Below are 26,977 nucleotides of genomic sequence, written 5' to 3'. Positions count from 1 at the left end.
TACTCTGGGTATGACCCGTCCTGTGTTGTCTGTGATTTTTATTGGCAGAGTTTCTAAAGGCACAAGGTTTCTAACACCTCGTCTCCCCTGTCTAAAAATCAGCAGCTCAGATTTACTAGGTGATAGCCTGAGTCCGGTGCCCTTAAGGAAGGATTCTGTGGTGTCTACCGCTGCCTGTAGTGTCTGCTCTAGTGCTGCGAGTGACCCCCTTGGGACCCACACTGTGATATCGTCAGCGTATATGACGTGCCCCAAGCTCGGAATTTTGGACAATTCCTCCGAGAGCCTGTGCATGGCAATGTTAAAGAGGAGTGGGGTCAATACTGAACCTTGTGGCGTGCCGTTGTTGCCTAAATTGTATGGACCGCCTGTGACTATCCCGACTTTGACCCGAGCTGTCCGATTAGCTAGAAAGGACCTCACATAATTGTAAAAATTGCTTCCCAGGTTCAAGGTTGAGATTTCATGTAGGATATGTTTATGTGCAACCGTATCAAATGCTTTGTTAAGATCCAGACCCAGGATGCCCTTTACGTCCCTGCTAGGGTCGTCAATAATAGCCCGTTTGATCATGAGCATGGCGTCCTGTGTGGATAATGACTTCCGAAAGCCTATGAGGTTGTGCCTGAAAAGCTCCTGGTTTTCTATGTGTTCTATTATCCTGTTATGAATAGCATGTTCGGCTACTTTGCCAGTACAGGATATAAGTGATATGGGCCTGAGGTTCTCCTTTGTTAGTGGTTTCCCGGGTTTCGGTATAAACGTCACCTTGGCCTCCCTCCATTCCGGTGGGACAGTGCCGGATCTCCAGTGACTATTAATTTTGACCGTGATTATGTCTATGGCATCATCATCCAGGTTTCGCAAAAGTTTATTTGTGATGCCATCCAGACCCGGGGCAGATCTCCCATTTAAATTAAAAAGTACATGCCTTATCTCAGCTGCAGTGAAGTCACTGTCCAAGTCCGGTTGCGATATTCCGGAGTACGGTTCGCTTACTTCTTCTTCGTTTTCATATTCATTTTTAAGTGGCAGGTACATGTGTGCGAGGTCGTTTACGACCTCTCTTGCTGTCCGCCCTATAGTTATCTGTTTATTGACGAGTCTGTTTATGGCGAGGTTTGTAGTACCTCTGGAGAGCTTGTCATTAAGTAGGCTCTTCAATAGATTCCATTTGCCTCCTCTGCGCAATCTGCCGTCTGTTTCTGAGCAAGTTTCGTCCCATTGTTGACGTGAAAGCTGAGCCGCGTATGTCTCGATATGACGATTAACTTGGGCGACCTTGGCTCTAAGTCTTCTATTGAGTCTGTGACTCTTCCATCTGGTTAGGAGGGAATTTTTCGTTTCCAGCATGTGAGCTAGCTTGGAGTCCATTTTTGGGAGTTCGATTTCTGTTGAGACTGCTTTAGTAGCTTTCTTAATCGTTGCCTTTAGTTGATCTAAGAGCTCCTCATAAGATTCGTCATCTATGCTGGTTTCCTTACGCAACTTACGGAAGAGATCCCAGTCCACATACTCATATCTCCTTAGTGGTGGTGGTTGCGTCTGTAAGATGACTTCAATTATGTAATGATCACTTCCTAAATTCTCCTGCAGATTGTCCCATGAGCCTTCAATTCCCCGAAGGAATGTAAGATCGGGGGTTGTATCTCTGGTAGTAGAGGTACCAGTTCTCGTGAGGAAGTTAGCATCTGTAATAAGAGCAAATTTTAATTCACTTGCCGTGGTTGCTAAATTAGTACCCTTGACGTTCTGATGACCATAGCCCCATTCTTTGTTAGGAGCGTTGAAGTCCCCAGCCACTACGAGTGGGGCTGTATCTGCCTTACTGGAAATGCGGCCCAAGAAGGTCTTAAAATCCCTTTTCCTATCTTGCGGAGAGCTATAAACGTTAGCTATATACACGTTAGCTGCTTTTTTGTGCTTCAGAATGAGTTCAATCATTTGTGCTTCTAGACCAACCTTGTACTTGGGAAGCTCGTGAGTTTCATAGGAGGTACCCTTTCGAACCAAAGTCGCTATTCCCCGACCCCCTGGAATGGTCAAGGTTTCGGAGTTGCAACCCGGTAGAGAGATATCCTCCTTAGCTAGTGTTTCCTGTAAGAGAATAACGCGCGGCTTAACTTTGGCTGATCTAATAAGCTGCTGCAGGGGAGCCTTGCGCCTTCGGAAACTCGCACAATTCCACTGCCATATTTTAATGTTATTGTTGTCGTTTGAAGCCATTATGATACCACTGGTTGATTACCCGAACCCCTAGAGTCCGCGCTCGGGCTGCCGTTTGTGCCTCCGTGGACTGCCGATGCAGCCGCTGCGCTTGCCTTTGCCTTAACTTTGGGCCTTTCTAGTTGACCCACTCGAGCATCTAGATTAGTGATGAGCTCCATGATTTTCGCCAGAGTCCTGTCTATTGTGGCTAACCTTGCGGCTATTCTGACTTTTTTGTTCTTGGGGGGTGCCTCACTCTCTCCCATCTCCTCTGCCTCAGAGGTTTCTAAATCTTCTTCCTCTGTTTCGCTAATGGGAACGGGGTGGGGGGGCTTTACGTTTAGGTTTGCCGGCCAAGGGTTTTGGAGTCGTTGTGTCCATCTGACTACGGGGTGTTTCGGACCTTTCTTTAAAGGATTTGAAAGCCTCCCTGAGCTCAGACAGTTCTTGCCTTACTTTCTGATTTTCTGATTCTAATGACAATATTCGGGGATTTGACTCACGTTCCGGCTGTGCCCTACCATTAGTACTCCTGGACCTTGCCCTTGTCGGTTGTCCTGGTTTCCCAAGGCCTCCGTTCTTGACTCGATCGGCCCAGGTTGCTCTTGGGGTCGACTGTGAACGGGACCTCGATCTTGATCCAGGTCCTCGGGGTTGCGGGTCAACACCAGAAGATTCTCCAGAGCTGGGTTGTCCTCTGGATCAAGAACGCCCCCTGGAGCGGGAGCGCCCTCGTGAGCTGGAGCGTCCTCTCGCGCGAGAGCGCAAGTTGGCGTCATTTTCTAGCATGACCCCTTTGCGCTGGGAATTGTTGCTGTCTTCAATGTCTTCGGCCACCTGTGTACAGCGTGCTTGCTGTCGTTGGCGCCTACGACGCCTTTGCCTCACAATGTAAGGCATCTGGAATCTTCGACTGCATTTTCGGTCCCCAGTTGGGTGTGCGCCACCGCAAATAGCGCACTTTGGATCGCAATGATGATCTTCAGGTGGGGAAGTGATTCCACAGCCCCTACACTTTCTAACACTTGCCGGATTGGGACACACGTCGGATCTATGTCCGATTTCACCACAGCCGTAGTACATATCTATCTGTCGTCGGTAGAGATAACAGGGCATGAGTACGTTACCACAAATAACGTGGTTTGGCACTCTTTGTCCTTCAAAAAGTACCACCACCGTTGTAGTCTGCTCGATCTGACGTACCTCGACGAGGCCCGGATTTCGGTGATTGACGAAAAGGGTTTTCAGTTCCGCGTCGCTAATGTCCAGGTCGATACCGTGAACAACACCCTTACATGTATCTTCTCCTGCTGCGGTGTAGGCCGCCACTTCGAAGGGTCCATCCCTCGTATGGATCTTGCGTACCTTGGCGTAAGCTTTTGCGTTTTCTTCCCGCGGAGTCGATACCACCAAGATGTTCTGACAGCCATTCGGACAGTACGTGTCCTCCGTCGTGTCTTCCGGCGCTAAGGCTGCTGACATGGCCAGCGCTCTGGAGAAATGCACCAGGCTGAACTCAATGAAATCAATGAAATCTAGAAAAAGCTAGTGAAGACGACGAGAAGGCTACCGATTGACTTTGCGAACTCCACCATCTATTTTTGAATTATGAGTAAAAAATGTGTCTGTCACCATTACTAAATGTGTTTGTGCAGTGTGTCGGTGCTGTGTATTTGGACACTATTTGGCAACAGTGTGCCGCCTTTTAACTACATAGTCGTATCACTCAGTTACTCCTCCACCGGAAGCATTGCGCTTACAGAAAGCGCGGAATTTGAAGCACTTGTAATTACACTGTGCAACTGCATGTATAGACGCTGTCTGGTTGTACATTGTGAAACATATATGACACATTGTGTAATAACATTATAGTTTGCAAACAGGCGAGGAATAGCCGGTGCCTGCTAAAGGCACCAACCTTACGGCATGTGAAAAGCAAAATCTTTTTGTGGCAATGATTCGACGGTGTGTTTCATGTGATCCAATGAAGAATACAATGAGCATACATGAAGCGTAACTTCTCCCAGCAACACCATCACACACGTGCTCTCATAATCCCGTTTATTCACTGTAAAAAAATGGCGGTATCGTCCCCATGCGCGTAACCTTCCTCGCGTGAAACATTTTGTCGTCTGAGGCTACATCTTGGACGCAGACTACCTAAATAAATCAGTTCACTTATTCGAGAAAATACTGAATCTCAGTACTAACGTTTCATCGTTTTCTGCTCCTTCGGGCCCTAACAAAAAACAGGCAAGGGACGAAGTTTGGGCCCATATAGTTGAAACTAAAGCCGCCGATAAAATGGTCGCACCTTTACTGTGGAAGAGAAAGCGAACACATCGAATATCCGGGAAAAGAGATTTGTCTCTACTGCAACACAACAGGATGATTGTGCATGATGAATGTGTACACAACAGTAACGTAGCCAGGGGGCGGCACACCGGAACCGCGCGCACCACATCCCCAACCACCCAAAATTTCTGTGTTAGTGTGCGGCCTGCCCAGGCCCCCTCCACCCCCTCCACCCCCTTAGCCTCCTCATCAGCTTCCCCGGTGAAATGCGTGAGCACTCTCCCCAACACCCCACCCCCAATCCCTGCACCCAAAGGAACAAATTCTGGCTACGTCACTGGTACATATAAACAGTTGATTTAAAGCAATGCCAAATGCTTTGTTAATCTGTAAATGTTAATCTGATACGTATACGTGATACGTAGGGATTTGCAAATTGCAACGTGCAAGTTATCCTTAACATAACTTCAGCGAACGCGTCAATTCGGCGCCCGCAAACTAGCTATTGTAAACATCATCTTGACGCCACCAACTGTTCTTAGGGGGCTCTCATAAACGCACGCTCTATAAACGTCATTAACTGCCTAGCTCTGCAGCAAATTCAGCGTCTGCAAAGGTCGTCACTGTTGGAGCAACTCCGAGTCCCTTTAGTGAGGACGCTGCTGCGGGGAATGTTTATCAAGAAAAACTGGGATGGAGTCGGCTCGCAATTAGATTATGGGAAGAGAGCGCTGTTGCTGATGAAAACAAGACGAACGCTGAGAGAGTGAGCTTGACTCGGTGGGCATAACGAAGAGAAATGAACTCCTTGGATCGGGGCTGCCCGGAGACAAAAAAAATAAGAACGCCGAGTCATACGTTTGCACGGGGTCAAAGAATTGCTTACTGCGGAAATACGTATAACGCCACGAATATAGTAAGCAACAACCACGCTGCTTAAAACAAGAGCGGAGTACTCTTCACGTCGGCGCCCATGTTTGCTCGCCATAACGCAAGAAGAGTCACGTGGACATGACAGATACAGACAGACGCTTTCAGTTCTTGGGGTTCTAAGCAAAAGCAAAACCCGCGGGCAGCACTAAAATGCTTCGCTGCAATAGTGAGCAGAAAGAAATGTGAAAGTATGCTCGAAGTGATCGACAGTTACCGAGCAGGATATGTGTCGCCGGAGCCAACGTTTCGGCACGGGGATCTTTCTTGGGGCCAAGTCAGGTATCTGTCGAAGCGTCGACCCCAGACTCAGGCTTTCACTGCAGGTCACTTCAAATCTCCATCTTTCCGAGGATATTTTGTCTTGTTTGCATGAAAACATAGTGCGCTTCAAGACTGATCCGATGTGCCTAAGCTCACAAATTAAAGCCCAAGCATCCTTTAACATCAAGGAAAACAAGAACTTGTTCACTTCTATTTCCGGACATGGAGAATAGATTCGTACTAATTGATCAACTGTTCCTGAAGTAAACGTATCATTATTGCAGTAAATATATATTTGTAATTGGCTTTCTGAACACTCCGCGACTGAAAACAATATAACCCTGAATGGATTCCACATTAACAAAAGCTAGGACAGCTCGTTCACTTTTATTTTCGGTCATGAAGAGTGAATATTTCTGCTAAACTAGTACTGAAGTATCATTTCAGTAAAAATAATGTATGCAGTAATTCAATCTTCTTTGTTTTCTGAACTAACCATGACTGTAACTCCGTTATAGTCTATCAAAAAACGGTACTAAGAGCTTTTGGCTAAGTTTCCTGCGATCTGAAGGTATTTGAAGATTTTTTAGCGAAGGAGGCAAGATGCAGACAAACATTTTTTGCCTGAGAGGGCTTGTTTTAAAAAGATGCTCCGGAAGAAACATATCGAAGCCAGGAAAAAGACAACACCTAATTTTCAGTTGTCTAAGCTTTCCGCTTATAAGAAAGAGCCACTAAGTTGGGCATCAAGTTGAGTGCATGCATGATAATAAAACAAATAGTGTTCCATCTACAGCGCCGAACCTTGCAATTGGGTCCTGGAATTAGTGCGACTAAAATTAAACCATTAAACCAGATCAAGTGAGCCATACGTTAATGACGTAGGAAGTCGAAAGAATACAGAAGCCTACTGAATGACGCGAGTGAAATTTTCTTGCTACCTTGAACACTGAAAAAATGGAAGACAATGAGATCGCACGGTATTCACAGCGAGGAAAGCGAGGGAGGAATCTGCTTTACAGTGTATACGAACCAATGGTAACGGGATCGCGGTTCGGTCGAGTGAAATGCTTAGCTTCCTTTCAGGGGACTAAGTCGTTCCTCTACAATCACCGGCCTTGAATGAACGTTGTTTCGAAACGTCAACCCACTGCTGTTTTTAAGTATATACAAACTTTATAACGTTGTCGTAATCTCCGAACGTGAAAGAAAGCCTACATAAATGGGCAGCGCCCATACAAAACGCGGCGCACCATTCGAGCTCGCGTTCAGGAAATGATTTCTCCTCAGAACTGGTCACTTCTAAGACAATTTCGACATTGTGTCCCAAGGTGCTTTTGAAGACTTTGAGACTTCCATTGTAGTTGAGCGCCAATCTCAGACAAAATTGCTCAGGTGGGTTCTCCCATCTTCATACTATGTCAACCCAACTTTAGTATAACAAATGATCAAATGAACAACAAACATTTTCTGGCGGGAAACGAATAGAATAGGAGGGCTCCTTATCCGAATGAAGAAATAAGAGCCGACGAGATTGAACAGGGTTAGAAATAACGCAATCTATTTCGGAAGCGGAGCAGCATTATTACTGGCTGCGCGGCCCGATTGAAAGCGGAGTGCTGCTCCAAACGGCAGTCTCGGGAACTGCTCATCGTATTTTCACTGCGCAGAGAACCCATTACTCATGCAGAGCTAGGCTTGAATAAGCCTCAAAAGTGTTTTTCCTTGGACCGCGATATCTTTTCTCTCAAGAATGGCGACGTGAGAACCACGAGGCTGACGGGACGGCGACGTGCTCGAGCGCATCGCGAATACTGAACAGGGGGAGGAGAAAAAAATGCAAATTGGCTCTTCAGTGCACCTCCCGCGCTCTTCACGTGCGTCGGCGGAGGAGCGAGAGCGCAGCACTGGAGCTGCAGTTTCTTTTGAAATCTGATAACTTATATCCACAGGTTTTTATCCTACATTCGGAGAAAATAACAGAACAGCTAACGACGCGTGGAAATTGACGGCAGCCAGCCCGCTGAAAGTGATGTGAAAGATTCGTTAGTTTGCTGTGATCTCCGTCTTTCGTTCTTTTTTTTTGTAATGTATATAACCAGTGGTTTTCTGCATGGTAACACTACATTGCATAATATGTCGAAATAAGGCTGTGCGCAGGCGATCTCAGTCTTTCTAATCAATCAGTCAGATACGAAGCATAAATAACCAATAAGCAAGCAAACTCTGGCAATTTTTTGTGTGCGTGATTGAATAGCCGACTGAGTCACTCGCTCGTTAAGCACACGTATGAAATGTTGCTATAAGGATCTTGCATATATTCAGCATAAACAAAACTAATCTCGCATCACCTCTTTACTCTCGACAGTAGAAATAAAATATTCTTATGAGCGCTTAGCACGGTGTAATTCGTGCACGTTACGCGTACTGTTACGCGTAGGCTGGAGAGCCTTTAGACATAAGCTATTCGAGTAGTATATTCAAGATCACTTGGTGCAGTTGCCACACTGGAATTTCCGTAAGCGCTGGTCACAGCTAAAGCTGTGCGAGACCCCTTACGTCAAATCAAACTGACCTCGCTTTCTGAACGTGAATGTCACGCACAAAGAATCCTGCACACGAGGCAGGCGACAAGCTCGAATAGGTTGCCTTGAGCAGGTCGTGCCCTGCCCCACATGCACGGCTTTTCTTGACAAACAAGCGTGCTAAGCGCCAATTTCAAGTTTAGACAACCAGACCTCTTACTTGTGTTATGTGAAGTCTCTTTCCTACTTCAACTGTCTGTGCAGCGGCGTCCACAAGAAGTTCAGTTCATCGTGTGGAATCGTTGACTTAATCATAGAATTAATTTTCGGGATGTTCACAAATGCCAGGTAAACTATGTACAGGCAACGCTAGAAGTAAAATCAACAGGCTAAATCGTAATAAGGTGACCTTAAAACATTTACTCTTCTCTCGTTTTGTAACTAAGGTTTCCTTTGTAAAGGTGTTTTGATGGAGAGGAAGAGGAAGTAAATAGCAGAGGAAATGGTAAGAAAATCGGCCAGAGAAGTAACCTGGTTTACTACCCTATGTGAGGCTATGTTGACATAAGGAGGAAAAGATAAATGACTTACAGCCGGCGTGTGGTCAAAGTATTTGACAAAAAACTATAGACTTTAGAAAAACAGCTGAGTTTTTATAGCCTGTTATGTAGAAGTATGTCGTAGCCAGAAAGCCAAAAGATTATCTTCAGAAACGGTCTATCCAGTTCATAGATAGCTGAACAGAGTGCGCATCGTTGTTCGCATATTCGTAGCAGTCATTAGATCCTATATTCACGGCCACCTTCTTCAAAATCAAGGGATACGACTATCTGCCATGCCAATGTTAAACTGATAGACTGTTATGAATGCCACGCCAAGCCACAGACAGCACAGAAGCACTGATTACCGCCACAGCAGGCATGTAAGTCAGATCTGCGAGCAGAGGTTAAAGAAAGGCATAGGTGCAATGGTCTAGGCATTTAAGTTCCACTGTGTTAAAGTTAAGTCAGCTCTTGCAGCTTACTCAAAGCGTATGTATTTAGTTGTATGATGGGGATGAGTCTGGCATCCTCGTGAGCTAAATAGGCAATACTGTATGCGTGGTCACTACCACTGATGCCGCACTTACCGGGCTTCCTGGGAAAATAGCTCACCATGACCTTTTTCTTTCGGCTGCGCAGTAGTACATGTATTCGAATTACGAAACGAGGTAGTGAACGAATCTAGGGAGTAACGAAGCTACACAACACTGCAGAGTATCCTTCGCGTTATAGGTGATTCTACATTCTCCCAGGATTTCAGCGTTCTTAATTTAAGGGATATACGCAGGGAAGCAAGCACAGCGGCTCTCGACGAGGTAGCACGAGACAGCGTGAGGTTTGTCACGATGGACATTACACAAATTTGTACAATACCTTCCCAGCCGCAGAGGTTGGCCACTGTATTGCGGAAGCTGCCGCGTACCCTCGTTCACAGCTGCTGATGGAGTATCCCATGGAGTCCGACACGATAAATGTCGACTGCCTCAAGCTGTTATGAGATAGGAAACCTGGTCGCCATTTTCTTATTCGACGAGTCCATCGTGCTCCGAGTGCCACGGACTCGTGTGTCATGCTCTGGCTTCAGGTGAGCCACGGCGCAGTAGCGAAGAAGCTGTAGTGGTGGGAAAAGCTAGTGTGGTGAATGTACGTGGCTTCCGGAAAAAAAATTTGATATTATAAGGTATTACGAGCCAAAGCCACGATTTGATCAGGAGGCACGCCGTAGTGGCGGACTCGGGAAATTCCGCCCACCTGGGCTTCTCTAACGTGCAGCTAAATCTAAGTACACGGGTGTTGTCGCATTTAGCACCCATCGAAATAGGGCCGGGCCGCATTAGCCAGGATTCGATCCCGCGACCTCGTGAATAGCAGCCCAACGTCATAACCACTAAGGAAACACGGCTGGTTGCTTCCAAAACAGGTCGTAGTGAAGGAACAGACGGAGTAACGCAGCTACAAAACATCGTAGGGTATCCTTGACCTTACAGAGGTTGCTAAGTGCAAAACGAGGTGACGATGGCGCCAACAGCGAAAGGGGCGCCATCAAACTCGCGTCATATTGTTCGAACACGCGCGACGTTGACATGAATAATAGTGCAAGGGTGACATCTCAAGTTACGCGAGAAATCGAACTCAGCCAAGAAGAGCAAGGTTGTTATCCACGCTAAGAAATCCGAAGCACGCCGTGGTGCTGTGAAAGAAACGAATAGATAGTGCCCAAAGAATTGCACAGAACTCGCGTTTTGCAGGCTCACGCACGAAGATTGTCGAGTGAGATTCTGAGGTACGTCGACGGAATGTGCGCAACGTTAGCCGAAGTTGTCGAAGCGCTCTCATTGCTGAGATATATGAACTCGGCGTGTGAGAAAAGTGCAGGCGGGTAACGTGTGTGCTCTAGGTCTGGCATCATGGTGTCGATTCGCCCAGTACCCGACTCGGTTGCCGCGTGTCGGGTTGCTTCTTTTTTTTTTTTAATGCTTGAGCATTAGGAGTGTCAAAGCAGAAAAACGTGCACGTGTGGCAAGTGTGGGAAGCCAGTCACGTGTTCTAAAAGGGGATAGGAGCGTTTAAAAGAGCGTATATATATATATATATATATATATATATATATATATATATATATATATATATATATATATATATATATATATATATATATATATATATATATATATATATATATATATATATATATATATATACACTGAAGGAGGTGTGACGCAATGCTCGCGTATTTCTCTCGTATTTACTGCTAAATCGCTCATGAATATTTTCCTTGACACCAGGAATGAAAACATGTACAACAACTGCAAGCACTCGCTCTTTTATTATTTTCGTGGCTACAAGTGTCAGGCCTGTAATTTCAGTAAAACTAAAACATGACGAAATCACGCATATAGGCCATCACGATTTCCAATTCCGGGGTTTATGGGAAATAAAATCCCTATTTGGTTATGAGGCACGCCATAATAGGAGACTCCGGATTAATTTTGACCACCTGGGTATCTTTACAGTGCCCCTAATGCACGGGACACGTGCGTTTTAGTCGCATTTCGCCCCCGTCAAAATGCGGCCGCCGCAACCAGTATATGATCTCGCGACCTCGTATTTAGCAGCGCGACACCATAGCTGCTAAGCGACCACGATAGGTCTTCCCGATTTCGAATTGCGATTCACTTTGTTCTTCTTGAATCGCCCGTAATCTGCCCTTTGTTACGCCTTAAGCAGCACGCCTATGGTCACTATGTTTTACTGAGTAGCCCCGTCGCAGCATTGCTAACGATTTCCGTGCTTGTTTTAGTATTTGAACATCTAAGCAAGACAAAGACTACAGTGATACTAAAATTAGGAGACCGTCAGTGAATGGAAACAAACCTCGAATCGTCACTCTGATAGGACGCAGATTTCTACGTTTCACTGCACTGAAAGACACGAAGCAATGCACCCCTAAGAAATTTGCATACTTGCTTGCCAAAATGGCTGGTTTCGAATAAGGAAGCGTCCTGCATCATTAATTTTGTCAGGTGAGGGATTAGGACGAACGACACAAGCACGTGGCTGACCAGAAGAATGCAGCGCAGCAGCTGACGGCCTTGTTCACTCTCCAGGTAGCGGCCAGAAGGTCTGGTGGCATAGCTGCATTCATTTATTCGAAGACAGCTTACCACCTTTTCCTTACTTCATTGATTAAGTTGTCGTGGAATAGGAAAGTACTACCGTACAGCAACGGAAGTTTAATAAAGTTGGGCTGAACACTTTTTTGAGAAGCGACAACTTGGGCACTAAACACGTTGCTTCGTTCATCTAAGGGGAACCCCTTAGATGAACGCGAGCATATCATGTGAACACGGGGCACGCTTTGCCATGTGATCAGATCAGTTTTCGTGCGGGTGATTTTGTACCCATGAACTTACTTTGGCCGCCACGTGACAAATAAGTGGCTTCTAAAGCATTACACAGGCAGTTTATGAATGCTGCAACGTTAAGGGCCCCTGACGCAGAAAATCCGGTGTCGGCGTCGGCGGCATTGTCCGTGAAAATAATCCCGAACCACGCAAGCCGAACCACGCAGACCCTCCGCCAGCTGCACAGGCGTTACAGAGCAAACGGAATTTCTCAAAATGAAATGCGTCAGAAAATTAGTAAAGTACGACACATACAGCCTACGGACTGGATATCATCGGATTGTATTTTGAATATACGAAAAAAAATTATTTCACGCGGAAACTAAAACACAAACCCCCTTTTCAGCGATTGGTTGAGGTGTGGCGCGGCTGTGCACTACCTCCGGGATCGGCCCACACACAAGGCCGCGTTTCTATCACAAAGCTCGCCATCGTGCATTGCTGTCGCCGCCAGCGTTTTCCGGTAAGCATTACGGTTGCATAAGCTGCAGTTGCCGGAAAGCGTGTGAAGCAGTCAGGGATCTTTGAATGCTATCGCGTTACACTCTTAAAGGCGAAGCTTGAGCGTCCTCCAACTTTCTTTTTATTTACTTATGTTCATAAGAAACGTCTTTCTACCATGTGAAGTAACGTCTTACAGCAGTGCGAACTTTTTCGTCGTGAGCGAGGTGTACAAAGGTAAAGCTTCCGGAGTTTTTTTTTTTTTAGAATCTGAACTTATATTCACAAAATGCTCATACGCTGCTATTGCCTCGTGAATGAAAATTCCAGCCAATCCTGATGCCGGACATATTATCATGGAAGGCGACTGGTGAATGACAACGTGCACTTACGAACGAAATGAACCCGGCCCCAGGGGCCGAATTCCCAAAGATATGCTTTCGTAAGTTGGCAGGTCGCCTTCACTAATAATATGTCTAGCATCCGGATTGGCTGAGATTTTTGCTTACAAACAGTTCTAACGTAAGAGTTTTTCATGAATATAGGCCCTAGGCTCGTATTCGCATGCACTTCTGATGAAGCTGTTCGTAAGCGCAGGTGCCGGCCAATAGTAATGTTGGACATATTATTAGCAAAGACAACCTGCAAATGGCAAAGAACACTTAGGAACCAAGTGCTTCGTGAATTCCGGCTTTGGTCAGTACTCTACAGATATACCAATCAGTTTTCGTAATGAAACATAAGGTAAATAAAGCTGCTACGCGCCACTAAAGCCGTGTTCGCGATAGTTATGTGGCTTCGTGTTCTGGTTACTTAAATAAAAAACGCGATGATACAGGCCATCGGAAATGAAGCTGCCCTCAAGCCACACCGAAAACAGACCACGTTTAAAGCACACAGGCAGAGCAAAAGGAAAACATACACAAGAAAGAGAGGTGAAGTTCACGCAATTGTTCAAGGCCCACGAAGAGCGTTCACCAGTGAAGTGGGCACGATTTACAGTCGGGGCGATGAGCGCGGGAAGAGAATATCGGAGAACGTTCGGGGGGGCGGAGCTCGGCACAGCGTCGCACCTTGGGAATGTCGGCAGTGACCGGAACCCCTGTCGACGTTCCCCGGCCGGAGCTTGGCTGAGGTATTAGTGCAAACGCCGGCCAGACCGGGGCTGGACACCCTTACGGCGTTTGCCAGCTGCAGGCTATGTTATGCGCCTGCGTCCAGGTGCGCATGGGAGCCTCTTGCGACTACAGGGTCGAGTGGGCGGTGTGCCCCCGCAGCCCGGACGCCATCTCTTTCATTTGCCGCCGCGTCTCCCACGAAGGCAGGCTTCTCCCCGAATTCTCATCACTTCTTTTACAGCGAAGCTGCTAGCCTCTAGTTGGTCGGGATTTTTTTGCGGAGTGCCCACCGAGAAAGCGACAGCTGGAAAAGGGGTTTGTGTTTGAGCTTCCGCGTGACAGAATTATGTTTTCACGTATATTCGAATTACAATATGATGGAATCATGTCTGCAGGTTGTTTGTAAGTCGTACTTTACGAATTTTCTTACGCATATTACTTTCAGAAATTTAATTAGTTCAATAACGCACTTGTGCCAGGCGGAGGGCCGACAAGAATGAACACGGATGAGGATGGACCTCCAACGGCAGCTGGAAAAAGACTTTTTCGTTCAGTTTCCGCGTAACAGAATTATGTTTCGTCGTATACTCGAATAACAATCCGAAGTTATCATGTCTGCAGCATGTGTACAAGTCATACTTTACGCATCTTCTGACGCAAGTTGCCTTTAAACATTAGTTTAGTTCAATGAGACGCGTGCGCTTGGCGGACGGCACAGAATAATGAGTATGCACGCTGCCCTTCTGTACACGCATGCGGCAGCACGTGACGTTCGTCGCTTGTGGTGGTGAAGCTTGTGTAACGTCGTCCAGAGTAAGTTGGGGTGGTGGTACTTATCTAACGCCCGCAACGCCTTCGCTTCACATCCACATTCACAGGGTTGTCTGCAGACGGATTTTTCACCTCCATTCCGCATGGAGGCTGCTGATCCGCCTCGATTCTCATGTAGTCTCGTGCTGCAGTTTCGCGCCTACTTCGTCCTCGACAATTATTCGTTCGTGCACGCGCATTCTGCGTCGTCATCGCCTTCTTAGTGTCGATACGCACTGCACACGCGCACATCATGAGAAGTGCAACAATTGAGAATAAAGCGTTTGATGCGGTGTGCGTTACGATAACCCGCGTATCTTTCACGCACCGTTTCGCTTTTGTTCGAACAGCAGTCCAACTGAATGGCGCTGCGTTCGCCTGTAGTCCACGTTCCATGCAATCCTAGGGTTCACATTCACTTTGCGACGAGAGAGAGAAGAGAGAGAGCAAGGACAGGAAAGGCAGGGAGGTCAACCAGACGAGCACCAGGTTTGCTACCCTACGGTGGGGGTGGGCACGAGAGAGCAAGCACTGAGTGCGTGTGGGAGGGACACTGTGCACAGGGACGGGAAGTAATTGCAGAATATAAGGAGCCCAGCCCCGTCGTTTAGCGAGTATTATGGCGTCCTTAAAATCTATCGTCGCGGAAAGCTTAATGAGAAAGTCGGCACACTATGCTTAATTTTTGTCGTTCAGTTCACCGTTTTCAAGTTCGACGTCACCGCCGGGAATCCGGCCGATGACTTCGTCCACAGGAGCGCGCACAGGAGCGGAAAGCGATATACTTGCCCTGTCTTCGGCTATCCTTCATCCCGAAACATGACAGAATAAGCGAAAAAAAGAGGGTTGGGGGTGGAAGAGAGGAAAGTACAACAGGACAGCTCAACACAGCTTCGCGCATGTCCCGCTGTCCACGTGAATCACACCGTGAGACCTTCTGCCAAGCTTCGCAGGCGCTGCTGCTGCTGCTGTTAGAAGTGAGAAAGTGTTGTCACGCTTGACGCGAATCGACGGCGGAAAACTAGCGAGGGGAAGCGGCGATCCTTTGGAGCGAAAGAAAGTTCAGCGAAAACAGCGCGCACGCGCCTTCGACTAGAAGAAAGATCCGGAGCGGGAGGAGCGGGATACGTCACCGACAAAGGAAGAGGAGAGGATAAGACGCGCCCGAAATAAAGGAGGGAGAATAGAAGAGCGGGGCGAGCGGCGTACGCTGCAAAGAAAACACGGGAGAGGGAAACCTGGCGAGGGAAAAGGGGAGGCGGGAAGCGATAAGAGAGGGATGTGCGAGAGAGAGTGGGGACGCATAAGGGAGAAATCGGGAAACGAAGCAAACTCGAAACGAAGTATGCGGAGAACAAGCGTCGCGAAAGAGAGAGGAACGAAGAGAAATAGAGCTCGGGGGGCCTGAGCCAGCGAAAAGGACAAAATAGGAAAGGAAGCGGGGATAAAAGACGGCGAATAAAAAAGGGACGAAGGGGTGGAAAGGGGAAACGGAACGCTGAGCGCTAGGCTGCGCGCGCGCGCGGCTCCCACGTCTCGTGGATGTCTTCGGGCCAGCCGGCGGGCGCGTGTTTGGAGCGACGAGTTCCTCGAGACAAGCGTTCCGCCTCGCCGATCTCAGTCGTTTAACATTCGGAGACTTCTGTCTGCCGACGTCTGCCCCGTTATTGCGTGCTCAGTGCGCCGCCGAACGCAGAGACGTGCTGTAGGTGGGCGACCGTCCGGTGAAGTCTACTTCTCGCGGCTATCACTCGAGCTTTCTGCTGACGGTAAGCCGCCTTACGGCTGCTCCGGTAATGGGATTCGTCGTCGACCACTACCTGTTGTAGGGTAAGTCATGAGCGTCTGCTTGAAGCACTTTTGAATAGCGGCAGCGAACAAAGAAGGCCAGCGAGATAGTGTAACTTCTAAAAGAATAACCTTCTTTTTTTTTGTGTGTGTGTGTGTGTGTGTAATTTTTACGGAAATGGCTGCCACTTCTTCGCTATCAATTGCCACACTATGAATGCAGCTTAATTTTTGTGCACGCGAAGTATGTACCCTGTTCATCCAGATGATAATAATTGTTATTTTTTTTATCTTTGAGCGACGGATGGTCCTGCATACTGCTTGAAGGAATGGCTGATTTGACTACTTACGAAGTCTCCTAGCTGCGACAGATTACTTTTCTCTGTTATCTTAAAACGAAAAATAAGTATCTGCCTCTATGCAAAGTACCGAACATAAAGGCAGGGTTTTAGGAGGAATAAGCAACGATGTGAATTATTTTGAAAAGCTCCTCATTAACAAAAGCATAACCTCACACAGACTTTTTTTCATATGTGTTGAGAAAAACTGACGAATTCGGCGAACAAGGTGTGCTTAGGCATTAGTGGGTATGATTTATGTAGATTATTATATGTTCGCCATGGTGATATTAATTGTCGTGAGCATATTTGTGCATAATGTCTTGCTCTAGTAAAATATAGTAAAATCATCTTTTCTGTTGCAATTTCATGGCATGCCATTCACGTTGGTGCATTGCCGACAATGTCACTGGGCAAGAACTGAATTAGCCGACGTTTTAAAGCCAGTAGCAACTTATACCTAATAAGTTGCAGTGCATGGCTTGTAACGTAAGCTGTCTCTTAGTGACTTGATCGCACTGATGAGTTCTGGGGAAAAAATAAAGGTAAGTGTGATAGCTTTTGACTAAAGCATCAAAGTATGCGCGCATGTATAATCTCGTCATGGTATGTGTAGTTACCGGCGTAAGCTTTTATTCCTTGATGTAATAGGAAAGAGAGCAGAGTCGGTGTTCCCGACATCCAACTTTCCCTATAGACTACTCTTCCAGTGCAGGATAAAGCACTTTGTATTGCAGGCTTCCTACAGTGAAACACAAAAATGACGGACAGTTCTTCGCCAGTTTTGCCACCAGGCTGCATCCTCCCATTTCCAGTTTCCAATTCTTTCCAGACTTGACAACTCGCACATGCACCAGAGCATTTAGCCACTGGCACTTTATATGTCCTAACCTGCAGCATTATCAATAGTTCTTATTTAGCTCTAGAAGTGAACCCTCTTCTTGGTGAGCTGAAATGATTAAATACTGCAATGTTGCTAGCAACACTCAAGACAGCTGTGGTAAACTACAATCATTAGTAGGTGAGACTTCCGGTCCGGTGCGACATGCAGCAGTAATGTTCAAGCATGCATTACAATGACATCAGTGTTTACTAGAAAAAAATAGCTGTATTCATTATTGCGATGTGATGACTTCGGAGCGCAAATTGAGAGTTCTGGTACTGGAGTTGTATTCTCGTTTCATCACTCTCGACAGTACTCTCACTTTCGCGTTAAGTCATGTCAAGCGCGACGTCTCATTGTTGCGACAGTACTCCTACCAATGCACTCGAAGACTATAGTATGTGAAAATAGAGTCCATATTTCTAAGCTTATAGAGTCGGTTTGGTGGTGGTACCATTGCTCCCGCAAAAGTCACCTCCACTAGCTTAGCCAATCGAGCGCTAGAATAATACCCTCGGAAGCAATCGATTCAACCTACGACCACTGCCCGAAATGTTTCACGGGACCCACGATCAAAAAGACTTGCGCCAACTACCAGAGAAGTTCAAAGCAAGAATACGCATGGCACGAGACTGTCCCGAGAAAAACGGCGGGAAACGCTCCTCGCGCGAAGGTTGCGTGGCGTGGTCCAGCGGCACCAAGGACCACGATGTTCGAAAATGTGTAGGAGTCAGATAACGACCACCGCAGCTTTTCAGCCGACCCAAAATGGTCTTTGCCACTATAGCTGTCAATATCGCCTTAGGCGTGTTGCCACAAAGGTGCTGAATAAATCTGCTTTCCTGAAAAACGAATGCTATTTCTTTTTCTTTGCTTTTTTTCCAGGCCAAAGGAAGTAACGATTTCGTTCTTAAGGCTCGTGGAAGTCCTTTCGAAGTCTTCCCCGAAGTCGGAAGACACTGGCTTCCGAGCCATAGCGAGACCGTTACGCTCAAGAGGACTCAAACAGAGAAGCCAGATTTGCATAATTTGTTCCGGAAGATTTATGCCACAGGAGGTGCGGGGTTGATCGATACCGGAAAGTTCTAACTCGCCGGGTTTGCGGCGCCTCGCGCGTTTGCCTCCACTTTTCCGCGCAAGGACTGAGAATAGAGTAGAGAGATAAGAAGATAAGAAGCCAATATCACTGCGGTCGTCTCACAGGGACGCGAGCCGTAACGTTTAGGTTATCGCACATACGACGAAAAACGACCGAAACGCGAAATTTGAGCCGTTACTAGCGGTGGCAAAAGAGGCCGACTATGGTCTCGTTCGCTGCCCGAATCAATTGTGTGCCCACGGACAGAGCTTTAATTCTGTTTGCACAAAAATTTCGAGCATCCAGCCGCGTTCCGGTTGCCGTCTTTGGAGATTACGCAAAGAAAAGGGCGCATTGTGTCGTGTACGTGTGGCTTGGGAGACAAACTGGCGGTCTTGAGCTCTTCCGCAAACCACGAACTTTCCTTCCGGGCGAATCTGTGTATTTTCACTGAAAGAAACAGAGCAGTGTGAACAGCTGCCGAGAGTAGAACATTTTTAAATGAAATGTTTGGTCTTTCCGATCCATTTTCATTTTTTTTTACTCGGCTGTTAATGTTCTTATATTTATGTTGTCATGTCGTGCTGCTTATATCCAGGCCCAAGAATTCGTATCAGATTTATGACGATGACCGGAGCTAACTGATTTTACAATTTAAAATAAAAGTGCGCAATGTTCTTATGCACTAGCAAGGAGGCAGAATCTATAGTCCAAGCTCGAAGTAATGTGTTTATAATGGGTAGCCAAAATAAACCAATATTAAAACGAAAAAAGGCAACGTGCTTATACTTTTATACCCAAGTAGTGTGAGCCAGCATATTAAAGAAGACGTTTACACGCAAGAATTGTTCGCAAGAAAAAACACAAGCCGATCGTCGTGGCGGATATATTATTAGTGAAGGCAGCTGGTCAACGGGAAACGGCACTTACGAACAAAATATTCGTAGCTTTTTTTACTGGAGAGTTGGACTGAGTGAACACCAATCAAGTGCATTAATTTTCTCTCCGGGCCTGCAATGAAGTGTAAAAAATTGTAGCGCACCTCAACGATAATGTGCATTGGCTTGATGCTGGCTTTGCAGTCAGCTCAAGCTATTGTCAAAGCTTGTACGCTCAGTCAAACGCGCAATGCATGTATTTATGCTGAAGTACGAAACTGTCGCTTTTCCTGCTCATGACCTGACCTGCAGCAAACGTAGTAGAAAAAAGAGAGAAAAATCTAGAAACTCCTTGTTGCACACGCGAGCTACTAAAATAAGCTGTCTGGGCATCACCAGCTGCGATTCAGACGTCAGTGTACTTGTTAGAAAATTAGAGCTGCCCTCGAAACACCCAGTAGGTGCGCTAGTTTACAACGTATGCTAACAATTGTAGGACATCTCGCGCATGTTACCACACACAAGGTGACGCAGAAACGTGAAACTACATTGACGTTTCTGATCAGCGGAAAGCAGTGTTCATAAGAATTTTAAAATCGAAATGTAAAAAAAATGCCGCTTTGAAACAGGATGGTCGTGCCAAAACGAAGTAAGTGTTTACTACGGCGCAATCACCATTCCTCCGGTGTAGATTGCCACATTCCCTGAACATTGTCCTTGGATTACTAAACAGGCTGCTTCCAAGTCAAGCCTGGAGCTTTCGTTAACGTGAAACGAACAAGAGGGAAGCTGGCCAGGTTGCAGAATTACTGTCAAATAAAAAAATGTGGGCTTTATTTTCTTCCGCAGGCACACAGTGCATTGGAAAGAACGTCGGAGAAGCCGAGCAATTCAGGCCTTAGAAAGAAGCGTCCCCCATTCTTCCTAAACAACGGCCTGAAATATCAATATGCGGAAGAATGCATGCAAACGCATACCGCGGCGGTTATTGGCATAAATCAAACGAGAAATAGGGGCGACAGGATGCGAGCTCCTCCATCATGCGCCCAAAACACGAGGGCTCTCTCGCGCATGTGGAAACAATCCGAACGCGAGGCCAGCGGGGAAACACACAAGCAACCAGACGCATGATAGCAGTGCGGAGCAGCAGCAAAACATCCCAGAAATAACGCCGCCAGACGGCGATAAGAGCACCGAGGGGATATGCCGACGGGCGAGCCGTGATGGAGGGCTACGTCATTATTCAAAAACGGGACTCCTTTTATTCCTTTCTTCGCAGGATCGACGCTGCTGCGACAGCGTGGATGAAGGGAGGCTGGACCGCCCTTGCGTCCTCAGTGAAGGAGTGCTGGCCCTGAGTGAGGCACTAGCAAGAACCTACTCACACCAGGCCGACTGAAAGCAAACGGCCGCTATCAGCTCCCCTCCCCCCCCCCTCCACTGTCGGAGGTTGCCCCCTTCTCGTCGCTTCTCCGCATGGCTGCAAAGGGCTGCAGTGAAGCCAGCGCGGACGTGCACGATAGCGGCGGGGAAATCTCGGCCCTCGCCGGCGTGATCTATAGATATCCCTCCTCCGGACACGAGCGTTAGGCCGCCGATCGGATTGCGTGTTCCGGCGGCCGAACCGACAGCGTCTGGGCCGACGTCGACGTTGGAGAAATGGCCGCCCTCTTTTCGGTGCTCGAGTACTGGAAGTGGTAGCCGTCGGCGCGTGCGTGCACCGCTACGCGGTCGCGACCTGCGCACGCGCGGCACCGTGCTGCTGTAAAAACGCTTCGCTAGCTGACGTAAAGGAAGCGGAGAAGGCGCGCGTCGACAGAAAAGAAAAGGAACCCGAAAGGTAGTGCCTGTCGTTGACAGGGAGGCGGAAATGCGATTACGCGTGACCCACGAGAGCTAAGACACGGTTTGAGCTGGCTGCGTTGGCACGCTTCTCCTGGCCAGCTCTCCATCACTCACGAAAGAAAGCCACAAACAAAGATTAGAAAGCAGGGAGGAGGCGTTTATCTGCCGCACAAAATAGTATAAGTGGTTACACCCGCACGAGAAGGTGAAATGGGAGAGGCGCTGCTGACACTGTTCGGCAGCAATTTTATTCGTTTGTCTGTTGTCTAAGCTTCGGATTGAGATGTTGCGAAGCACACTACCCGCTGAAAGCCATGCGTCATTGTCATTTACCGGTTGGGATGCGCGCCAAACATTCCGCGTGTTTGGCGACGGCTTACTCGCACCTTAAGAACAGTTTCGACGTTACAACCACTCGAACCACGTGCCATTCGCGAGGTGAAACTTAACGTAAGCGTAACTTCGGGGTAACGGGGCGCGATGAAAACTTCTTAAAAAATCAAACGACATTTAGTGAGGCACAGTTTGCAGCGTAGTTTGCGCATAACGCTTGTCTCTTAAGGGAACGACACAGTGCAGCGAAAAGACGATAATACGCAAACAAAAAGATATTACTCGAATACCAGAATACTATAACGGATAAATATACATCACAAATAACCAACATCGGAATACTGAAACGGAAACATTAGACGAGCAGGGAAATGAAAACATCGCTTAAATCAAAAGCTTTACTGTGTGCGCAGTACGACTGGACAAAGATGGTAATCTGACGAAAACGATTCTTCGCGACATTTCTTCAAAAGTGTACAAACTGCCTATCTGTTGGACGCAAATACAAGAACAAGCTAAGTTTTAGCCACGAACGCAACATGACCAAATGGCCGATAGAGAAGAGGTGGTCGCAAAAACACAGAGACAGTTACGGCGAGTGGTACGACACCGTGTGACCGTAGGTGCTCTACTATAGTGTTCTGGAGCAACACTTGCCGCTTTACTTTTCTCAGGCTGTGAAACAAGCAACACACTGACACCCTCGACGCCATGATACCCTTGGAACTCTGCGGCGTGCTGCTCGACGAACGGCGTCGCAGCAGTTCCGTTCCCCGCCCTCTGAGTGCGCCGGCGTGCCTGAACCACATGTCCCAGGAGTGCCCCGAGTTCGCACACGTGTGTTGCGCTCGCCGCCACCACCATTGTCAAGTGGGCGGCGCGTCCAGGGACAAACAAGAGCAGGACGCCGCCGCCGCTGTCCTCAAGGCGGGCACGATTCGCCAGCACTACTACCCCGAGGGCGGCTGGGGATGGACGGTGTGCGCGTGCGGATTCCTCGTGCACCTCCTCTCCGACGGCCTGCTCGCGTCGCACGGATTCATGATCGTAGTGGTGCAGAAGAAGTTCAGGGACGCTGCGCCTTCCTCGGCACACGGCACCGGGTCTGCCATGAAGCTGGGTGAGTGCGGGCCACCGTCACCTTTTCCTTTTTTCCATTGACATGGAAACATGACATCTTTTAAGTCAAGTCGTCCCATTCATCTGGTCTCACTTCACAGTTACACACTATACCGTACTTTTTTATTCGCACCTTTACCTTTTCAGGATTAATTGTCCTAAGGTCACTATCTGTGCGTACAAGCACTCGATTTTTCTCCCATCACCCATAGTGGCTACATGCCATTGTGTTGAATGAGCATCATCATCACCATAATCATCATTGTAACCCTCAGGATTAATGTTGGCAGCACGAAGATGGCGCTGGCTACTCCTCATCTCATGAAGCAGAAATGTTGTACATATATATACCCCTATAGGCTTATGGACAGAGCTTGTGTACAAAAACGAGTATGTTGCACTTAATAGTACGCACGCGACGGATTAAATCGTAACAGAAATAATAACGCATCAACATTACAAAGAAGCTCCCAAAGCAACAGTACCTTCTAATGTAAGCTGCTAGAACACGAAAAAATTCGACAGACCCCATCTCATGAGGACTGTCAACAGTAATGCGTTTAGCATTGAATCAATGTATATAGCGAGACAACGTAATGCCATTGTCGAAACGAGCTGTCTATGAGGCATATACTGCAGCGGATCTCATCTTTCGCGCTTCGGATGGATGGATGGATGGATATTATGAGCGTCCCCTTTGAAACGGGGCGGTAGGCTGCGCCACCAAGCTCTTCTCTAAGAACGCCCAGCGCCATCTAGCGGCGCTGCCACCAAGCCTACGCGTAGCCTCCGAAATTTGTGGCGAGCCGGTGCGTGTGAACGCTGAGAGACGCATCATGCGGCAACCGGGCCCTTCTGTCGCGCTTATTTCTAAACACCTCGCGGCATCTAGTGGCGCGGCCGAGAAGTCTTCGCGTGGCCTCCGAGACGAGAAGTGTGGCGTGCGCGCTGGTACTTGCGAACGCTGACAATTGTTCCCTCGCTTGCCGCACTCCCAATGACAGATACTCAGTGTCCCAAGTTGACAATAGGTTCGTTGAACAACGGCACGTACCCAGTGCATTCATGGCGGATCTCGCTAAAGTTGGCGTGAAAGACTTTAATTAAAGAGCGGCCCGTACCCAATGCATTTGTGGTGCAGCCTGCTAAAGCGTCGCACTGCTGTCCTTGAGGAACCCTTGTGATGTGGGTTCGATTCCGCCAAGCATCGGAGAAATTTAAGGGATTCTATTTGTCATTGTAGAGTGGCACATTCCCATTGGCACATACTTAGTTACCCAAGTTGGCGTCAAAAACGTTCGTTGAAGTCCAGCACAGACTGAGTGGCACATACTCAGTGCTCCAAGTAGACGACAAGGATTCTCACTGAACAGCTGTACCTACCCATTCCCACATCTACAGTGACACATGTCGGCGTGAAAGAGGATTATTGAAAAGTGGCCCATATGTACACACTGCCACATACTCAAGTTGGCTGGACAGTTGGCTTTGAACCCTGTTCCGTCTGCACAGCAGCCCGATGCGCCCTCATTCCAGCATGGGCGAGCCAGTGATCCAGATAAGCGGGAAACAGCGAGAGACATACATACGAAGTGCATGAAGTACCCTAAACATCGAACGAATTAAAACAGCCACTTCGTAAGAGGTTGACATCCTAACATAATATGTAGTACAACAAAAAGCTTCAGCCGCGATTTGTCACACTAGTGCACAGGGAACTCCACCAAGAGCGCTGACTACTCGGAAAATTTACCTTGAAAGCAGAACCTGCATAGGGACAACGACGTAACAAGGAACGGAGGAGACACGACCGGATGTGACGTTACAGGGAAAGAGAGAGGAACTCTTAAGCCTGGTGGCACACCCAGATTGCTATGTACTGCAGATTAGACTAGTGAAATATTTGACAAAAAACCTTAAATTCTGGTGCTTTACATGCCAAAATCAAGATATAATTGTGAGGCACGCCGTAATGGGCAACTCTGGGTTAATGTTGACCACATGGAGTTCTTTAACGTGCACCCAATGCACGGTACAGGGGTGTCTGCATTTCGCCCCCATCGAAATGCGGCCGCCACACCCTAGATTCGTCCCACAATCTCAGGCAACACCAAAGACACTGTGCACAATGATGAAAGCTATGGCAGGAGGCAATGTGTTTAGCTCTTGTCAAGCTGGTTGTGCGCTAAAGTTGAACATCCCCCATCTTGCGCAACTCACAACTGCACTGCGATGCATGATTCTGGGAGTGCTCGGACCAGCTGTTCGAATCGAAAATGCGCGATGCATTTATAAAGGCCGAAAACAAAGCAATCAAGCCTTTTTTTTTTTTCACCGGCAGAAGGTTCCCTTTTCAGTGATCTGCATATGAACATTACAGGAATGACCTTTCTTAGCCCCACAGTGAATCAAAAGCAAGCCTGCAGGTCCTCAGGCGCATTGTACGGGAAACCTGCACAGCACCAGTCTTGATTACATCCTCATTTCCCCGTGACTGTTTTGGTGCTTGTTAAAAAGTTAGCGCAAGTAAAAGAGAAACTGCGCTACTGCGAACTCACTGAGCGGATGACGTTACATACCCAGTCATCCGAGGCGTCTTCTGGCGGCCACAGAACTAGCACTGCCAACACCTCCAGGGGCCGCATCATCAGATGAAAAGGTCGTCGTGGGTTTTCTACACAGTACGGCGCCTAAAGGCAAGTAGAAACAACAACAAAAGGAAGCAGTGTAAGCGAGTAACGTCTTTGCTAACTTCCGCCAAGTAGGGCATGTAGAACTGCAGCCATGATTTCAATGAAATACGTTAAAATGTTCTTATTCTCGACGTGAGTAGGCGGTTCCTTCAAGACTTTAGAAGTTGCCCTGAATCATGCTCTCTAATTCCAATATTCATATTAGTTAATTCCTGCTTACGATGACGAAGTGCCTGATGAGCACAAAGTGATCAGCACTGTGCAAAGTACAAAGAAAATGCACATGCTCGTATTTTTATTTGTAACTTGAATAGCATGCTGAGTTCAACTATTTTGTGCTGTAACATGACGTCCGTCATAAATAAAGACCAAGAAGCTCAATTTGACGTATTTTTAGCCTCCATAGAACGTGCAAAAAACTTGACCAATGCAGAAAAGAACAAGATATGCGCGACATGCAATATGCATACAGGCGTAACACGTAAGAAAAAAAAAAGCAAACCATTCATCTCTACATATTCAGAGCGGCATCCTGCTGCATCATGGTAAGGTTGTTGCTGCAGTGCATCTGGTGACCATACATATATAAAACAGCATCCCACAACAAAGTGTCCTCCTCAGTACTTTGTGCACTTACTATAAAGCTGCATCATCCAACTACAGATTGGCTTGTGGAATGCTCCTTTTTTTACATGTGTTGAATAGCGCAGTTGTGTTAACATTCTGATGCATGCTAAGCAATTTTACTATTGTAGTTGAGTTTGTTGAGACAGACAGACAGACGCAATGCTCAGACAGACAGACAGACAGACAGACAGACAGACAGACAGACAGACAGACAGACAGACAGACAGACAGACAGACAGACAGACAGACAGACAGACAGACAGACAGACAGACAGACAGACAGACAGACAGACAGACAGACAGACAGACAGACAGACAGACAGACAGACAGACAGACAGACAGACAGACAGACAGACAGACAGACAGACAGACAGACAGACAGACAGACAGACAGACAGACAGACAGACAGACAGACAGACAGACAGACAGACAGACAGACAGACAGACAGACAGACAGACAGACAGACAGACAGACAGACAGACAGACAGACAGACAGACAGACAGACAGACAGACAGACAGACAGACAGACAGACAGACAGACAGACAGACAGACAGACAGACAGACAGACAGACAGACAGACAGACAGACAGACAGACAGACAGACAGACAGACAGACAGACAGACAGACAGACAGACAGACAGACAGACAGACAGACAGACAGACAGACAGACAGACAGACAGACAGACAGACAGACAGACAGACAGACAGACAGACAGACAGACAGACAGACAGACAGACAGACAGACAGACAGACAGACAGACAGACAGACAGACAGACAGACAGACAGACAGACAGACAGACAGACAGACAGACAGACAGACAGACAGACAGACAGACAGACAGACAGACA

General features: G+C 47.4%; 2 protein-coding genes across 3 annotated transcripts in view; one reads left to right on the top strand and one right to left on the bottom strand.

Moving 5' to 3' along the window:
- LOC135917243 (hepatocyte growth factor receptor-like) overlaps positions 1-26,977 on the bottom strand; it is a 594,900-nt gene that overhangs the window by 106,866 nt on the left and 461,057 nt on the right. For both annotated transcript variants that reach the window (XM_070538625.1, XM_065450778.2), the window contains one exon: positions 25,379-25,489. The gene's annotated coding sequence lies outside the window, so the exon portion shown is untranslated. The remainder of the gene's footprint in view (positions 1-25,378; positions 25,490-26,977) is intronic.
- LOC139059963 (monocarboxylate transporter 10-like) overlaps positions 22,066-26,977 on the top strand; it is a 273,923-nt gene continuing 269,011 nt past the window's right edge. Inside the window, exon 1 of the mRNA XM_070538624.1 lies at positions 22,066-22,800. Within this exon, the coding sequence (XP_070394725.1) occupies positions 22,392-22,800 (409 nt within the window). The 5' untranslated portion in view covers positions 22,066-22,391. The remainder of the gene's footprint in view (positions 22,801-26,977) is intronic.

Source organism: Dermacentor albipictus, chromosome 5 (assembly GCF_038994185.2).
Source record: "Dermacentor albipictus isolate Rhodes 1998 colony chromosome 5, USDA_Dalb.pri_finalv2, whole genome shotgun sequence".
In the NCBI taxonomy this organism is placed as follows: Eukaryota; Metazoa; Arthropoda; class Arachnida; order Ixodida; family Ixodidae; genus Dermacentor; species Dermacentor albipictus.
The sequence above is the reverse complement of the archived record's forward strand: the minus strand, read 5'-3'. Positions and strand labels throughout refer to the sequence as shown.